General features: G+C 37.6%; 1 protein-coding gene across 4 annotated transcripts in view; it reads right to left on the bottom strand.

Annotated features, from left to right (window-relative positions):
* EXOC4 (exocyst complex component 4) overlaps nucleotides 1–19,202 on the bottom strand; it is a 766,053-nt gene that overhangs the window by 684,438 nt on the left and 62,413 nt on the right. For all 4 annotated transcript variants that reach the window (XM_045495680.1, XM_045495681.1, XM_045495683.1 and 1 more), the window contains exon 5: nucleotides 14,786–14,895. In XM_045495680.1, coding sequence (XP_045351636.1) covers nucleotides 14,786–14,895 — 110 coding nt within the window. The remainder of the gene's footprint in view (nucleotides 1–14,785; nucleotides 14,896–19,202) is intronic.

Here is a 19,202-nt window from a genome sequence, read left to right as displayed (position 1 = left end):
GGAGATAAATGTAGTTTAAATCAATAAGCCCCTAGATTATGTGGCAGATAGCTACTTATACGTGCGCTAATATGATAGATGTGCTATTAAAAAATAACAAATAAGCAAGGTCTGAATAATAAAATGCCACAGCCCCAAATGACACATTTGTGTAGAACCTTACCTTTCTGTTTGCCTCCTGAAATCTCCTAGAGCATAAACACTGAATGGATCCAATATTAATTAATTTATATGATCTATTTCACTTACATCAGCTGAAAATTAAAAGGCAATTTAAAAGGATAATATAATCAACCGTGAAGACTAGTCCAATAATCACAAAAGCCCTGTGAGGTCAGAGAGAATTATTGGTGCTTTGTGGAAAAAGGCTTGTACAAAAATAAAGTAGCTGAAATTCAGCAAGGGCCTCACACCACAATTAGAACAAAATGTACATATTTCTAAACTACCAAACGCTACCAAACCATTCCCTTGTATCTACAGTGATAGAATACATACTCACCATGTAGGTTTGAGAACACTTTATAATTAGAAACACTTGACTCTCTTACCTAATTCTGTTTGATTTTTTGCTCTGAGGATACTTACCAAGTGAGGATTTCTTGAACCTGGTTTTAAAGACCCTTACTGGCAGGACAGTGTTAAATATTAAGACTTTCACATAATTGAACCCATTATTTCTACCAAAATCCTACCGGTCCCAATTGGTCTCTATTACACGCATAGATGGGGAAGGAAGGAAAGAGATATGGATGTGTAGATATACATGCCTAAGTGCATAGAAACCGTGTCTGTGGTTTGAGGCTAAGCAGGGATTCATGGAAGGTTTAAGTAAGACACGCTGGGACTCATGGAACGATTAACTGATATCTCAAGTCCTTTCGAGCTCCACAATTCCAGGATTCTATCAACTTAGTCTAAATCTCTACATCTCCAGTTACAAGGCCCATAGCTAATTATGTGCACCTAGATTATAGATAGCCCATTTAAAAAAATAACAGATAAAGTGAATAATCCATTTAAGCTCGTAAGTGTTCTATAAAAGAAAACCACCTTTTGTTTCCCAGTGAGTACAGGAAGCAATGTAAACCAGTATATAACTGCTTTCTTTTCTCAGTATGTTTGGTAGGAAAATATCAGTAACACATGCCACGGCTATATACAAATGTTATCAAATTTGCACAAGAAACCTGGCAATACACTTTAACTTTGTATTGAATAAGCTTTATTATTTGACTTAACATTTATACATGTTGACTGAGTTGTAAAATAGTGGTAGTGTTTACCACAGAAACTCCTGGTAGATGTCATTCCTCATACTATGCACGGTACCTAAAGTATGTAAATTTGATGTATATGATTTTGGCCTACATACATAACTTCATTTACCTGTTGCATACAAGAACATTATATAACAGGAGAACTGTGTCACTGTTGAACGGAATTCAATATAAAAAGGGGACTTCAAAAAAATTACCAAGCCTAATACACATCCAAAATGCTGCCCCCAGAGATGGGAATCTGGCCTCAGAAGAGTAACAATACTCTCAGGTAGAAATAAGAAAGTTACCACCTAAAAATAATTCTGTGCTTCTGGTCAAAATGGCACTGTAAAGTCGTACTTGAGATATCCAATCTCAAAAAACAGGTATACATAAAGTATACATTAAGAAATTAAAAAAATAGTCTGGTTCAAAACTGAAAGTAACACCTCTGTGGACAAGAAATGGAAGCGAGGAGTGGAGCCAAAGTATGTATCCAGTGACCTGTGTGTGGACAAGCAGGCAGAGGCAGGCAGGTTTTAGCCCAGGGGGGTGACAGAGACTTAACACGCACCACTGGCCATATGAGCTGACAAAATCCTCCATTAAGACTGCAGGAACAGGACCAAATCCAGCTCTGGACCTGGGTACGCTTTTGGCCTCTTCAAATCCTTATCTTCCATTCATGTCCCAGTGGAGATACTTGGTCAACCCTATACCTTAAATACCATTTGTTTCACCAATAAAAAATTACTTCTAATATCTTTTATTTAACGCACCCACTGGCACAGATCGAGAGCGCAGTATACGATGCACTGGTCGCCTCTGGAGTATAGAATCTTGATTAGGGTCTTTCAAATGTTAACTATCTCTGAAGTGTGGATTCCTGATTAAGGTACTTCAAAAATGTTAACTAAGCACCCCTAAGGTGCAGATTAAATTATTCCGAAGGAAACTACAGACAGCATAACACCCCACTCCAGAAAGGAGACTGACAAAAAATATTGCCAACTGCTACGTGGGCTGTCATTGACAGGGAGCTTGGGGTTTTTACGGCCGCAGTGTAGGAATAGTTTCAATTCAGAGGTGGAGATGAACCCCACCCTGCAGTGAGGTTGGAAAGCACAATGAATGAACATTGGTCCCTCCACAACTGAAAGTGGGCTAAGGGGGAAATGATGGTACGTTTGAAGGGGAAGGTAGAGTGGAGGGAGGATTATTAGGATAAAAACCAACAAAACCGACACCTGTTCAGTTTCCCTTGGGACAGCACTGAATGTACATTATCTCTTTTTAGAGCAAGGAGGATGCATCTTTGAAAGTCAAGGAGTAGCCACCAGTGGAAAAGTGGCTACTAAAAATATAACAGGGATACAGGAGAAGAGAAGAGACAAGGAGGAGACGAACAAATTCATACTTTATATTAATATTCAATAATATCTAAGGCTTTATAAGTTCAATTGCCCAAAGAGATAGCATGATGTAGTAAAAAGAGCAAGAGCTGGGCATCATAGAATTTTAGATTTGATTATCAACTTTACTATGTTCTAACTGTGTAAATCTCTCTCAAGTCATTAAATCTTGCGGGACCCCAATTTTTCCATCTGTAAAATGGAGATAACATCGACACCGCTGTGTCTATTAAATGAGATAATGTGATATCAAAACACAAAAACAATCCCCTAAGGAAGTAAAAAAAAAAAAAAAAAAAAAATGTACTTTTAAAATTTCCAGCTTAAGGAACTCCTGGATTGCTGGAGGCAATGGTAGTTGCTTAGGTCCCCATTTCTCCTTATTTCCTCCAAAACAACAAAGAACAACTAGAAGAACAAATAAAATTTGTGCAAATAATACTCTCAGGATAACCTGGAAGATAGAAATTGCCCAAAATTCACAACTGTAATAAGAAACACCTAATCCCAGCAAGCAATCTCTCAAACTTTTGCCCCACCCCTGCTCTGCCACAAGGCTTTGTCGCAAGCAAGCAAAATCAGGCAGGTGAAGAACCATGATGAAGAGACAAGGAACTTACTGATGATCCTAAGATTGATCTAAAACTATCACTAAAAGAGACAATGTCCACCCTAAGTTTGAAAATACCCAAAAAGTATCCAAGTAGATGAGAACATAGACTACAGGAGAGAGAGAGTTTAAAAACAGACAATTTGCAAGAGTATTTGAGACCTATAGCTTCTATGGGAGAAATAAGACAAAAGGAAGAGAGAAATGCCCTGTGACTACTGGATAGTGAAGGCAGAAAGAAGCATAAAGAGAACATTCAGGACCCCACAAGAGAGTCGAAATTCTGAGAACAATCTTCTCCTGCCATCAAAACAAATAATACACTCAAGTATTTGGATTTTGCTATGCTGACAGAAGAGGGAGCCAATGAGCTAGGAATTCTATAAAACACCCCATACCCATTTAAAAAAAAAAAAAACATAAAAAATGAACAGATTCATATAAAGGTATATGGGGGGAGGGCGATCAGAAAATCCAACACACATTAACAGGGAAATTCAATAAATTTTCCTACAATAAAACTATCATGAAGCACAAGAAAACTAGATGACAACACTCCAGATGGAAGTAATATACTCAAACAAGAATCTGGGGATAAGAAAAGTCACTTTGAGTCAAAAATTCCAAAACTAGGAACAGACATGGACAAATAAAAGAAAGGTATGGAAAGAAAACAGACTAAACTCAGAAGAAATACGGAAGAAAAAGACGATTATTTCAGATAGGAAGAATAAATTATAAAATACCCAAGGGGAAACAGACTCAAATGAATATTTTATAAAGGGCATTGTGGAAATTCAGGGAACCAAAATAGGGAATAAAAGGGATATAAAGACAGCAATAAAGAGACCAAAGAGAAAGCAGTAGAAATGGAAGACAGGCGAAGAAAAAAGTACACATTAGAAAAAAACAAACAATAGAATACTTGAAATTATAAAGCAAAAAAAAAAAAAAAAAAAAAATCTTGAATCTGCAAAATAAAAGAGCCTACTGGGTATCTGGAAAAATTAACCACCCCACCCCCCAAAAAAAGAAAAAAAAAAAAAAAAACCTCCAGGGCATATCCTACTAAAACTATTAAGTTCCTAAGTCAAAAATCCTCAAGGTCTACAGGATCACAGCTTACAAGGGCAAAAAATCAGTAAGTAAAATTGTAAACTAAGGCATTTATGCCCATCTAAGCTGTCCTTTAAGTACCAACGAAAAGAAAACAAAATAGGGGGAAAAAGCAGTTAGCCTTAAGGAATCTTTTGATAAGCTTTATGCAACCAAGAGATAAGTGGGAAAACTTCAGCAAAAAAGATTGATGGTAAGCATTTAAAATATTTAAGTACAGATTTATGACAAAAGCAAAACGGGCCGGTGTGGATGGAAGGCAACTAAGACGGGTATGTTGTGAAAAAGTAAAAATAACACAACTAACAACTGGCAGAAAAGAAAGGAAAATAAAGTCATGTTGCTACTTAAACAAAAGACGGGGATTAAAGGATACCAACAAAAACAGAAATGAGAGAGAAAGATTAAAGCATTAAAAAGGGACTAAGAGCATTTTATCCAAGTTTTTAAATACATTAAATAGACCATCACTGGGGGGAAAAAAATCACCTCCTAAGCCAAAAAAAAAATTTGTTTAAAGACCAAAGAATTAATATCCCACAGATAAAGAAATATAGCAAATATACATATTTATAAAATACTACGATAGAGTTGAGACAAAACATATTAGTCTTATCAACATATATTAATAGATTCAGCTCCCCTATTATAAGAAAAGGGTTTTTCCATCTGAATCAGAAAGCAAAGCTCAACAATATTGTTGATCCCAAAACTAGAAATTTAGAACAGCTAGAAATATAAAATGAACAAAGGTATGCCAGTCAAAAGGCATTAACCATAATGACAAAAGGCACAAAATGACAAAAGTCAAAATGTGAATGCCACAATTCACAATAAGGCTATAACATTTATGAATATTTATATACCAAATTAAACAGCAGCCACCATTTTAAAACAAAAGCTTCAAGTGATGCTGAGACAGAGGAAAAATCCAAGAGAAAACTTGAATACACCACAAAAAAAAAAAAAAGAGATAGAAGACCTAAACAACATAATTAAATAAGGTGGATCCTATGGATATATATCAAACCATCCACCTGGTAATAAAGAATGCATCTTTTACTCAAGTATCCATGGGACACTCATAAACACTGATCATATAATAAGTCACAAAGAAAATGTAAGTTCCCTGAAGTAAAAATATTACCAACAATACTCTCTGAATTCAATGCAATAAAGGTAGAAAGTATTACTAGAAACAAAACACACGAAAAAGACCCTTTTATTTATGAATGTAAAATCCTTCTACTAAAAACATTATGTTTCCAGCCAAATACAAATTGAAATGAGATCATTTTTTTTAAATATATGAAATTTATTGTCAAATTGGTTTCCATACAACAGCCAGTGCTCATCCCAAAAGATGCCCTCGTCAATGCCCATGATAATGGAAACATTAAATATCAATGTCTATGGGACAAATTTAAAGTGCTGAGAAAAATTCCTGTCATTGAACACATTTATCAGTAAAAATTAAAATACAAGATTTCAATGTCTAGATCAGAAGAAAATATAAGCCAAAAGAAAGCACAAAAAAGGAAATAAAGATAAAAGCAGAAAATAATGAGGTAGAGAAAAGAAAAATAGACCTACCCGATAATCAAAACACTGATTTCTTGAAAATTAAAAAAAAAAAAAAAACCACCCTAACACAATAGACAAACCACCAGCTACTTTGATCAAGAAAAGGGGGCTAGCGCAAATAAAATAAACAAAAGGAAAAAAGAAAATTTCAAAACCATAAGAAAATACTTTAGAGACCTCTGCATAAATAAAATTGAAAAACTAAATGAAATCAATAATTTCCTAGAAAAATACAGATTAAAATTGATCCCAATAGAGACAGAGTAGTTAAGGAGAGCAATTTACACACGAAAAAAACAGAAAATAAAAAGCACAAACATGAAAAATGTATCAGATCCAAATGTTTTCACAGGAAAATTCCCTAAACCTTCAAACAGCAGAGAACTCCAATGCTCCAGAAATTGTTCTAGAGCATGGAGAATAAAGAAAAGCTTCCTAACTCCTTCTAGGAAGCAAATTATTCCACTGAAACCAAACTCCAATATGGTGGTGGTATCATTTATAAACATTGATGCAAAAATTCTAACTAACATATTCACAAATAGAATTCACTACCACATTGAGAAAATAACACACCATGATCAAGAGGCATTTTTTTCTAGGTAATGAAAAATTGGTTCAATAATAGGAAGTCTTGCACAGTAAGAGATTTAAAGATAAAATAGAACAAAGTGGATAAAAGACATAATAACAATTCACAAAAGTTAAAATGGACTTTAAACATTAAGGAAAATTGTCTGAACTGACTCCTAATTGTAGAAATGCAAACTTTTTAAATATTTTTAAGCTTTATTATTTTGAGAGGGAGAGAACACGTGCACAAGCAGGGAAAGGGAAGAGAGGGAAAATCCCAAGCAGGCTCCACACTGCCAGCGCAGAGCCCAATGCGGAGCTCAAACTCATGAACCATGAGATCATGTCCTGAGCCAAAATCAAGAGTCAAATGCTTAACTGACTGAGCCACCCAGGCACCCCAGAGAAATGCAAATTAAACACCACTGTGACACCATTTTCACCTATCAAATGAGCAAAACTGAAAAACTCTAACAACACAGGGTTGCCTGGGTGGCTCAGATGGTTAAGCATCCAACTTTGGCTCAGGTCATGATCTCACGGTTCATGGGTTCAAGCCCCACATTGGGCTCTATGCTGACAGCTCAGGGCCTGGAGCCTGCTTTGGATTCTGTGTCTTCCTCTCTCTCTGCCCCTCCCCTGTTCACGCTCTCTCTCTCGCTCGCTCTCTCTCTCTCCGAAAAGTAAATAAACATTAAAAAAAAATTTTTTTTCTTTTTTTTAAAGTCTAATAACTCATTATTTGATGAGGCTGTGAGGGAAACGAGCACTCTCACACACTCGTGGTACAATGTGAACTACTACAACTCTTCTGGAGAATACCAGAAATACCAAAATAAAAGCACAGAACTTTGGTATTTGGAAATACCAAAATAAAAGCATAGAACTGTATATGTGTATACATCATTAATTAAAAAATATTAATTGCAAAATGTAAAATCAAGGCACAGATTGGCAGAAGCAAGAAACCCACTGAGAGAAAAATGGTTAGTGTCCATTTAGCTTTCCTGTATGTTAGTGAAGAAAAGAAATGACATCTTAAAGTCCTCTGCACATGATGGGCATTTTACCAAAGAGTCCTTATACATGGAAAGATTGGCATTTGTCCAACGGAGGTTAAGTATCCAGAATATATAAAGAACCCCTATGAACCAATAAAACAAGCTAATTAGCAAAAATATGCAAATGTAAAATTATAAAAAAAATAGGCAAACCACATGAACAGTTTGTAGTAAATATATGAAAAATTCCTTATACACTCTAGTTAATGAGTTATTATTTTATTTTATTTTTTAATGTTTATTCATTTTTGAGAGAAGAGACTGTAGAAAAGCTTCAAAATTGTATCTTTTTTGTTTGTTTGTTTATTTATTTTAGAGAGAGAGAGACTGAGACAGAGTGTGAGCGGGGGAGGGCCAGAGAGAGGGAGACACCGAATCCGAAGCAGGCTCCAGGCTCCGAACTGTCTGCACAGAGCCCGATGTGGGGCTCAAACCCACAAGCCGTGAGATCATGACCCGAGCCGAAGTCAGACACCCAGCTGACTGAGCCACCCAGGTGCCCCCATCAGGTATTATTTTCCAAAACTCATTTTATAAACCTATTCCATCCACAGAGGTTGAGTGATTGGTCCAGGTTCACCAGATGGTAATTATTGGAAGCTAGCCCCTTGCTGTTCCCACTCTAAAGAAGTAAGAGATGTATTTTGCAAGCCTTTCTCCTATTTCTCATCAGTCACAGTATTTTGTAATGTACAGGAAACTAATGTCTAATTTAGATGTAGTAATTCAACTATAACTTAGGTAAAAGGATGGGAGAAATGTGGAGAAAAGCCAATAATTGTAGTAAAATGTTGGTTTAAGCTTTTGGATTCTCAGTATGTCCTTTCATTTGGCAAACTGCCTTTGGAACGTTTTGACTGAGCAATTACTCCCGGGGTACACAGGCATTTCATTTGTGGCTTCTTTATTCATTTTATGCATGCTCCTGCTGGGATTGCTGTGAATATAACCGTAATGAAACTGGACTTCTTACTTTCTTTCTTTTTGGTACCAGCATAGGTTAAGCAATAAAACCCAAAGAGAGCACAAATTAAATGATTTTTTTTCTTTCGCTGCTGTTTTCTTACGTGCATTCTATTCCGTAAAGTCTTGTTCTGGGACTTGGTATTTTTCTTAAAAATTTAGGATTTGATATTTAAATTCTCTCTACATGGAGTGGGAGCTATGAATCCTAACATAAAAGGAGATGAAATTTTTCTTCCTGCAACTCACATATCTAGAATAATGAAGGTTCTACAAAACAATAGGACACTTTGTGAGTTACTTCTGTAACTCAGGTTACAGGCCCCTAGGTTGGGGCCTCCCTAGGCATTTTAAATCAGTTGTTCCTAAAGAATCCTTCATTTGCTATTAAATATCTTGGTTGATTTCTATGATTAATCATAAATAGAACTGAGGACTATATTTTTATTTTATTTTATTTTATTTTTATTTTATTTTAGGGAGAGAGAGAGAAAATGGGAGAGGAGGCGGAGGGAGAGAGAGAATCTTAAGCAGGCTCCACACTGAGCATGGAGCCTGATGCAGGGCTTCATCCCATGACCCTGGGATCATGACTTGAGCAGAAATCTGGAGTAGGATGGTCAACTGACTGAGGCGCCCAGAGCTCTAGCCAGCCCCTAGAGCTGAGGACTATATACAAAGGGGCCAAAATAGAATTATTAGTTCAGATATTTATAAATGTAAAAATAAAGCAAGGACAGGGTTTGTTAATTAAAATACATTTATTACACATGAGTATTATATCATATATTAGAGATTAATGTAACCATCTTCAGGTACTTCCCATTAGATTAATAAGTCTTAATATTTTTCTGTATTTGATTCAGATTCTTTAAAGAAAAATTACAGGTATAATTGAAGGCCCCTGTGAATACATGAATTCTTTCTCAATTCTTTTCTTCTCTCTTCTACCCTAGAGGTAACTACTGTTTTGAAATTGTTCTGTATCTTTGTCCTGTATGTTTGCACACTTTTACTGTTTGTATATAAATGTGTATGTTGTATATTTGTAAATATAGAAACAATACATGTGGTTTATATATATACACATATATTTGTATATAAATGTTATATATTGTGCATGTTTATATATACGAAGTATATTATTTTGAGTAGGGCTTAAATAAATTGTATAACTTGATTTACATGTTTGCTTGATTCGAATTTGTATAATTTAATTAATTTGCTTATAATTGTATAATATATGTATCATTTTACTGCTTGGGTTTTAAAATTTTTTTTTTTCAACGTTTATTTATTTTTGGGACAGAGAGAGACAGAGCATGAACGGGGGAGGGTCAGAGAGAGAGGGAGACAAAGAATCGGAAACAGGCTCCAGGCTCTGAGCCATCAGCCCAGAGCCCGACGCGGGGCTCAAACTCACGGACCGCGAGATCGTGACCTGGCTGAAGTCGGGCGCTTAACCGACTGCGCCACCCAGGCGCCCCACTGCTTGGGTTTTAAACTTAACTTTGTATCTTTTGGGTTTTCTTATGTTACAGTATAGCTCTAGTTTATTAGTTTTAACTACTGTATAGTATTTCATTATATAATCACAACTTATCCATTCTTCTATAGATAGGCAAGTTATAAGTTTGCAATGTGTCATTATTAGAAACCTTACAGGAATGAGATTGTTTGTACATATTTCTGTAGGACAGAATTTCTCCAACCACTGATCTCTTGGGAATGGGTTGTAGATATATCTGGGATAATGGGCCCTTCAGCCTTCGGGCAGGTAACTAGGTGGGTCTTGGGGCAATCAGAATCTCTAGACAAGTTCTCTTTAGCTACGTGCAGCCACCTCCCTTTACCCTAGTTGTACTATATAAGTCATTGTGCTGTATAAGTTATTTTGCATATGCGCCATAATGCCTAAAAACTGAGGAAGCCCAACTCTTGGGGGGCCGTGTGTGTTATATATGTAGAGGAATGTTGGTGCATTTTAAACTTCATTTTCCAAATAGCTTTTTATTTTATTTTAATTTTTTTAAATGTTTATTTATCTTTGAGAGAGAGAGAGAGAGCATGAGCAGGGAAGGGGCAGAGAGAAAGGGAGACACAGAATCTGAAGCAGGCTCCAGGCTCTGATCTGTCAGCACAGAGCCCGACATGGGGATCGAATTCACAAACTGTGAGATCACGACCTGAGCAGAAGTTGGACGCCCAACCAACTGAGCCACCCAGGCGCCTGCCAAATAACTTTTTAAAGTGATTGTGCCAATGTCGATTTCTCTGACCTGTGCATGAGCTTTTGTTTCTCTCTTTCTTGCCCTTAAAATTGGCTTTGTTAGACTTTTAATTCTTACAAGTGGATTTTGATTTTTACAAATCTGACAGGCTCTGTGTTTTTATTTTTTTCAGTTTGTTATTTTAGTTTGCATTTCTGAGGTTTCTAGTGGTGTTGAGAATATTTCCAGGTATATGAACCATTTGGGTCTCTTGTAAATCGTCTGTTGTTTCCCTGGTTTTTATTAGGCCATTTCTTTTCCCTATTACTATGTATGAGAGTTAAATGGATGCTAATCATTTTTCTGTTTTTCTATCCATCCCATGTAGTTAGTTAATCGATTTCGTTAGTTTCTGGTTTATCCCTCCTGTGTTTCTTATACCTCTCTTCCAGGAAGAGAAATTTTACTTCAGATACTCTCTTATACTTGGCTATTTTCACTTTATAATATATCCTGGAAATCACTCCATATTAGTTTATATTGATAACTTAAGTATTTACTTATAACTTAAGTATTTACTAGACTGAAAAAGGATAGATATGAAAAGAATCATCATGATAATGACAACAGTACCTGCCCTAACTACCTCAGGGGACTGCTGCATCAGTTGCACGATGCAACATGTTTTGCAAACCATAACATGTAAACCATTAGAAAATCTCACATAAGTCACTCACATCTCTGCCTCTAAATAAGACACTTGAAAAATGACTCATTTGCAAACAATCAAAATTCTTGTTTAATTAATAATAATCTGAAAGTCCTTAGGAATCACCTCCAACCCTGATTTATAGCACCTCAACGAGAGATCTGTTCTATCCAGGGATTCCCTACTGGAACTTCCTCTATAAAGATGTCAGTTCTAGTGGATCACACCCTCAATCCCACTATTTCACAAGCTGAGAAGGCAATTTTAAAAGCCCATGTTAAATTCCCTGCTGAAAATGACTATTCCTTCCAGGACTGACTTGCAGGGCACTTTGCAAATAGACTCACAGGACTTACTGTTCACTAAGAATAAGAAAATACCTGTCCTTTATTTATAGTGTGTTTCATCAGCCTCACACTTTTATATGTACTTAGCAACATTCTGTGCAGTTCTCTACATAATTTACATCTTCTTCATTTATACAACCCCCTTGAATAATGTGACCCAGATTAATATAGTCCTAAAGACTAGGACTGCAGTGATTTAAAAAAAGACTTCACACATAATTTCAAGAAAGTCAAAATTTTACATATTGGTTCCTCAAGGCAACTCAAGTGAAAACAAGCAGTACAGAGTATGGTAAGCAGAGTAGTTGTTCCCAAAGGCTATCCATGCCCTAATTCCCAGAATCTGTGAATGTATTCCATGGCAAAGGTGACTTCGTAGATGTGACTAAGGCTAAGGACCTTGAGCTAGGGAGAGCAGCCAGAATTATCCAGGTGGAATCAATCTATCACACAAGTCCTTAAAAGAGGGAGGAAGAGGCAGAAGGGTAGGTCAAAGAGATGTGACCCAAGAAGTAGGTGAACACACTGTCTCTGGTTTGGAAGAGAGAGGAAGAGGTCAACAAGTCTGGGAAAGCAGCAGCCTCTAGGAGCTGGGAAAGGTGAGGAAGAGGGCCTCCCAGAGGGCCTCCAGAAGGAACACAGCCCAGGGAGACCCATACTGGGCTTCTAAGCTACAAAACCGTAAGATGGTCGTGGTCATCTGTTGGGGTAACAAGGGAAAATTAATGCCCAGAGCATACCTACCTCTCTGGCAGGAAAACGCACCGGTTAGAAGAGCGTATTCCGGAATCCAGCTCCTCACTTGAAATCACAGCTCTACTGCTTGTCAGCTATGTCAACTTAAGCCACTTATTAACCCCCCAATGCCTCAGTTCTTCTCAGCTGTAAAATGGAGCCATTATAACAGTACCTACCTAGAAAGACTGTTAAAGGACTGAGCTAATTCACATGAAGCACTCAACATACCATTTTGCATACAAGTAGGCCCTAAACATGTCTTAACTGCTACTAGTATACATCTCCACCAGTAATATTTCGACCACCTTCTCTTTCGGTCACCCACAGAAAAATCATGAGATCAAAAGTCCTAACCGGTCAAAAAACGAGCCCTTGCAAAAAGAAAGGTTTGTAGCTTATGTACAAGCAGTCTCCATGACGGTCCCAGCTCCACTCAGACAACATCCGGCTCTTCAAGCGTGGTCCCCAATAATGAAGAACAGACTGCCGAAGTCAAAGTGTCACCACGAACTCCACTAAGTGAGAAACACTAACTACAGGACCTGACAGAAAAAGTGCCCGTCAAAGAGCTGTCTCGTTAAAAATAAAAGATGGAGCAAAATTAGTTTCTACTTAAATTTGCCATAATTGGCATGTTTTCAACTTACTTGATATTTACACAGTGCTTTTCATTTGCAAAATGCCTGCCCTATCATTTCTTCATAAACAATTAAAATTTTTGTTACATGACCGTTGACTCGGCAACATTTACTTAAATGGATATAACCAGGCTAAGCAATGATAACTCACATTATAAACATAAGAAAATATAACAACTGATAATGTCTCCTCCAGGTAGAGGGAAAAATCCAAATCAAAAGTATAAATATATAGTGTTTCATAATTCCACATTCTACAACAGCTCAAAGCAGTGTCAAAACTCAAAGAACAGCAACACTACAACAGACAGAGGAAGAAAACAAAACTTCTTAGCTCCAGGAAGAGGCTTGAACACAAACCGTGTAAAGTGTCATAATAAAAATAAGTGTTGGGGTTTAAAAAAAAAATCATTAAGTAGACTAACAGTAAAATCTATTATAAAATAATTTCTACACTTTTCCTACAGTAAAAGCAATAAACCTCAAGATTCCAAGCCTAAATAACCCTAAAACTTAATTAAATGATATTTTAAAAGGTAATTAAATATGCTCCAGCAACAACAATATATAGTCAGGCTCTCAAAAGAAACACTTTCAATTAGTTACACAAAATGTATTGACTGAATCCAAATGATTTTTCTACCTTTCTACCTTTTCATTATTTCAAGCTCTACAGGACTATAGAAATAGTAAGAACTGATTTATACCTGCAAAGCCTACGATAACCAACATTACTCATTCCTTAAAACGTATGGAGGACTTTAGCTGTGACAAGAAGGTACCTGTGGGACATCTCTCAAAAACACCCCATCATGCAATAGTTGAACAGCTCTTTGCAGAGACCCAGAGGCAATCTGAGCCAAGCTAAGCTGAACCCTCCAACGGAGCAGGTCTGAGCCATCCCAGAAGGATTCCCCTAAATCTGCATTAAATTCAAAGAACTTTAAATATAGGCTAAAATGGCCCTCCTTTGTCTTACTCAACAGAATAGTAGGTAGCCCAAGAAGAAACATGGTTAGTTTGCAGCTATGACCTCGAAGTGCATTATATGTATGAGTGTGTGTGCACACCCACATGCAAGCACATATGGAAGTGGAGAGGCCACGGGAAGGTACAAGGAATCAGTATAGAGGACACACAGGATATAGATCACACACTCAGAAGCTCTCAAGAACCAGACAGGCAATGTAACAGGTGCAGCAGCTGGGTAAAAGCTAACAGAAACAATAGAGGTTATAAAAAAGAAGAAAAAAAAAAGACAATGCATCAAAAAGCATTCAAATTCAACTTCAGAAAAACAAACCGTGCTCGTCAAATAAAGCATAACTACATCTGGATTCAGGAGTCAGGCCAGATTCAGCTGCCAGTTTTCAAAGCTGATAATGCAACAGGCCCAACCAATCATTTCCTTATTCCCTCTGAGGGTGGCCCAAGAGGTCATCAGAGGCTCCAAGGCACTCACCCCAGGACCTCCCACCCTTAACTCCCCAGACTTCCCCAGGTCTTTGCCTTATTGTAGTATTATGAAAAGAGGCTAAGTGGCTAAAGAATTAAAAGCTTACCACTTGAACTTCCAGGAGTAGAAAACTGAGAGGCATCGAGGAATTTTCGAGGAGTAGGAAGGTTGGTAACATCAATCAGAGGAACGGGAGAAGCATCTTTTATAAGGGAGCTAAAAGGGAAAGGTAGAGTAGTTAGTTTCCACTTTCTCCAAAACCAACTACATGCCCATCTCTTAGCCCTTTCTTTTTGTCATGAGCCCTCTATCTCCACTGTGACTTCAAAGGTCTCCCAAGAGTATTTCCAGTGGTGATTGCTATAGAAAGGGGGTTAAAGATATATTCTAAGGGTTCTAAGTATTCAATTTTTTATTGTCTTACTTCACTGCTAGGTTTAAAAACATTAGTGTAAATACATTCTGGATCATCTGGATGAATACCTTACAACCAAATTATGCCATGCGTTATCAGCACCCTTTGTTGTTTCTGTGTTAAAATTAATTTATCAGCAAAGGAAGATCAAATGTCACCATTTCATGATAACTGAACAAAGGTTTAAGTAGTTAAGCTTTGTTGAACCTGTGTTTTCCAGCTGGAGTTTTTGATAGATTCTGGGAGTTCACTACATTCAGCTTTCTTTAAAAGAGGTTCATAAATTTCATCAAATTGAGAATCACGACAATAAAAGATGATTTAAGGAACTCAAACAGCTTAATTCAGTATCTGATTACCCATTTCACCTTTTCCAAAAAGGCCTAGCACCTCATCTTAATGATTAACTTTAAGCATCTCCAAAATAAACACATTAATTTTAAATGACACAGAGACTATAAAAAACAATTAAATTTCCAAGTTAATTCCCACTTATAGCCATCTGTTAAGTGAAAGAAGTAGGCAATTTCAAGGCAAGTAACACCTGTGTTCTACTCTCAAGAAACTGAACCATCTATGGTGCACCTGGATGGCTCATTCAGAAGAGCACGCAACTCTTGATCTCAGAGTCGTAAGTTCAAATCCCACAATGGGTGTGCAGGTCACTAAAGAAATAATAATAAACTTAAGGAAGGAAGGAAGGAAGGGAGGAAGGGAGGAAGGGAGGAAGGGAGGGAGGGAGGGAGGGAGGGAGGGAGGGAGGGAGGAAGGAAGGAAGGAAGGAAGGAAGGAAGGAACTGAATCATCTAACATTCTGCATCTACAACAGGAAAGCTTCTCCAAGTTCCAAGGGTAGACAGGTCAAAGCCACAATTCTCACCTCTCTCCAGTCCCATAAACAACATCAGTAGTAGCAGTGGCAACCTGGCTAACCATGGAAGTGACCCTCACAGTGGTTGTAAACAGAGGGCAGGCAGAGCCAGGGCGTGGGGACAAGACCACACCTTAAGGAAAGCTTTCTCCAAATGGGACAGAAAGTCGCATGCTTTTTTAACATCTGCACCCCCGCCCCCCCCAACCCACAGTGACATATCCCTATCTCCCTCTCATCACTCCTTTTGGGTCCTAAGTACTAGGTATTTTTGTATGTGTGTATTTTTAATCTAATCAATGTATGCACGTTCTTTCAGAAAACGCTGAAAAACAAACTTTACATTAAAGGGCAAAATCATCATTTCAGGTATTATTTTTATCAAGTGCTAATAACATGTGAGCTGTTGTCCCAGGCCTGTGGATAAGTGACAGTTACTAAGTTCTCCCTTCTCACTGACTACAGGGGAAGAAGGAAGCATTGACTCAAACAAGTCTTCCGCATCTAAGTGCTGGGCACAGGGTTCAGTGCCAAGGATGCAAGTACGAACACCATACGAGCGAAACCAAACTTAGCCCATTTCCAGCTGCTGGAACTGCTTGCACACTAACGTCAAACCTCAAATGTAAGATATAAAAGTAACAAAGATAACATTTACCTGGAATTAAATGGACATGGTTCCTATAAACCTTTTCCTCCAATATAAAGCTATTAATTTCCTGTTTACCTCAACTATTCTAAGAAACAGAGCCTTCAAACCTAGTGACTGGTCACAGTAATTTGTCTGTTTATAAAATCAATTAGAGCATAGATTTATCCAGTCATCTTTTACATACCAACTACTGCTCTCGTCTCAGTTTCTCCCTCAATTACCTCACCTCATCCTCTTGCCCGGATTTACTCACAATTGCAAACCTAGCTCCATACGCCTCCCTCCCCTGGATACAGGAGGATAATCACCGATGTTTACAGTGCGGCTACCCGGTGTTAAGAAAAAGTCCATTCAGGGGCGCCTGGGTGGCGCAGTCGGTTAAGCGTCCGACTTCAGCCAGGTCACGATCTCACAGTCCGTGAGTTCGAGCCCCGCATCAGGCTCTGGGCTGATGGCTCAGAGCCTGGAGCCTGTTTCCGATTCTGTGTCTCCCTCTCTCTCTGCCCCTCCCCCGTTCATGCTCTGTCTCTCTCTGTCCCAAAAGTGAATAAACGTTGAAAAAAAAAAAATTTTAAAAAAAATAAAAAAAAAAAGAAAAAGTCCATTCCAATTCTAAATGATAGGAAAAGTATATAATACATTTCATAAATATTTCCATAACAAAAATGGACAAGTTATTTTTAGAGCATTGATAAATGAAGGTATCAATTAACAGGAAAGTTCAGGTGTATAGCTGGGATACATGAGGCGGTAAAGTTAGTACCTACTTGTGTGCAATGATATGTGTCTATATGTGAGTATAATACACCCTTCTACAGACACAGATGGGCACGAGCTTCACTCCAGACTAAAACCTACAATTATTTTCTCAATTTTAACCCAAAAATATGTTTTCAGTTAAACACAGGGTAATAAGTGGCATGCCATTTTAACTCTGGAAAACATAACCTACTGACTTTATTATGAGAGCCAAAAGGACTCTCAAACTCCATCAATACATTTTTAGAAAGTCAATGGACTGCAAAACTATTTTCATAGACTCGTCTCTCTAAAATTTTCCCCTGGGCTTCAATTTTCTCCTTTGTGAACACTAACCCAAAGGCAAGTAAGTCTGGAAATGACTTTTGGTTTTTCTCTTGTTCCTTTATGAAAGGACTTAGTCTCAAGAGTTCAAGAGAAATGAGTACACCCACTCATTCAAGTAACCAGAGACATGAAGCACCACAGAAAGGAGGTGCTATTATAGAACACGGCCTCTGTTTCCATTTCAGAAGAAATAAAGTTGAGCAAGTATTAGTACCTCCAAAGAGTTCGGAATATCTCTAAGGAAGTATTTTTGAAAACAAAAAATAAAATCAAAATTAGATTGTTCTTATCAATTTTGCAATTCATACGAATGCTCTGAACTGCTTTATTTTGAAAGAAACATCAGAAGCTGTTTTTCTTTTTAAACATATATGATTACAAATTTTTTTATGTTTACCTTTCAGACAGAGACACAGAGACACAGAGAGAGACAGACAGACAGACAGACAGAGAGCGGGTGTGGGGCACTGAGAGGGAGACACAGAATCCGAAGCAGGCTCTGTCAGCACAGAGGCCGACGTGGAGCTCGAACTCACCAACTGTGAGATCATGACCTGAACCGAAGTCGGACGCTCAACAGACTGAGTCACCCAGGAGTCCCCTACAAATTTTTATTTTAAATATATTTAGAATCACTCATGGCTGAGCTGTCAAAGACAGCTGACATACACAAAATCCTTTCCGGCATAAGACAATACCCCCACAATTATTAACTGCATGTTGTGATTGAATGGGGTTTGCCATTGACTAACCACCTGGGGCTAAACAGGAAAACTATAAAGCAAACTCTACCAAAAACATTCCCTACCACCGTAACCCTAAGGACTTTCTGGCCGTTAACCATCCATCCATCTAGTAAGGACCTATTTATATGTGCTTACACCATGTGCAACACGTATTACACACGTTAATACACCATGAAAAGTTTGGGTTTTGTGGCGTTTTTTTTTTTTTTTAAGAAGGATTAGAAGACCCAAAAACGTATTAAACATTTGCTTTTTAATTAGAACTTCCTTCCACTCCTTCACTTAACAGTATGTCCAACTACGGCCAAACTTCACAGGGGCAGCTCCTATGGCTGATTTTAGTGTCAAACTACAACTTGACAGAGGTGAGCCGAACTTTAAGTTGTAAATCTAGTAACGACTAGGTTTGCCTCTATAACCCCAATGCCTGGCACAGTATCCGGCAAAGAGCAAGGGTTCGTAAAAGTTTGTTAAGTCAAACTGAGCTGAGAAATAGCTGTCCACGATAATATGCCCTTAGTCAGAAAATGTAACTGAATAATGAAACAGGGGAATGGCTGGCAAAGTAATTCTCTGTCATTCTAAGATCGGCCTGAACATACAGAAAGAATAATGAATGATTCAGAGGGTATAAAAGTCAAAAACAGTAATGGTCTCAAATGATAGATCAAGAGTGAAGCCATGTAATACAAAAAAAGTGAAACTAAAATGTAGGCAGAGGGAAAAAGGAGAGAAAAAGAACTGAAAGATAAA

Source organism: Leopardus geoffroyi, chromosome A2 (assembly GCF_018350155.1).
Source record: "Leopardus geoffroyi isolate Oge1 chromosome A2, O.geoffroyi_Oge1_pat1.0, whole genome shotgun sequence".
In the NCBI taxonomy this organism is placed as follows: domain Eukaryota; kingdom Metazoa; phylum Chordata; class Mammalia; order Carnivora; family Felidae; genus Leopardus; species Leopardus geoffroyi.
Note: the sequence above shows the minus strand (reverse complement) of the source record. Positions and strands in the feature narration are given on the sequence as shown.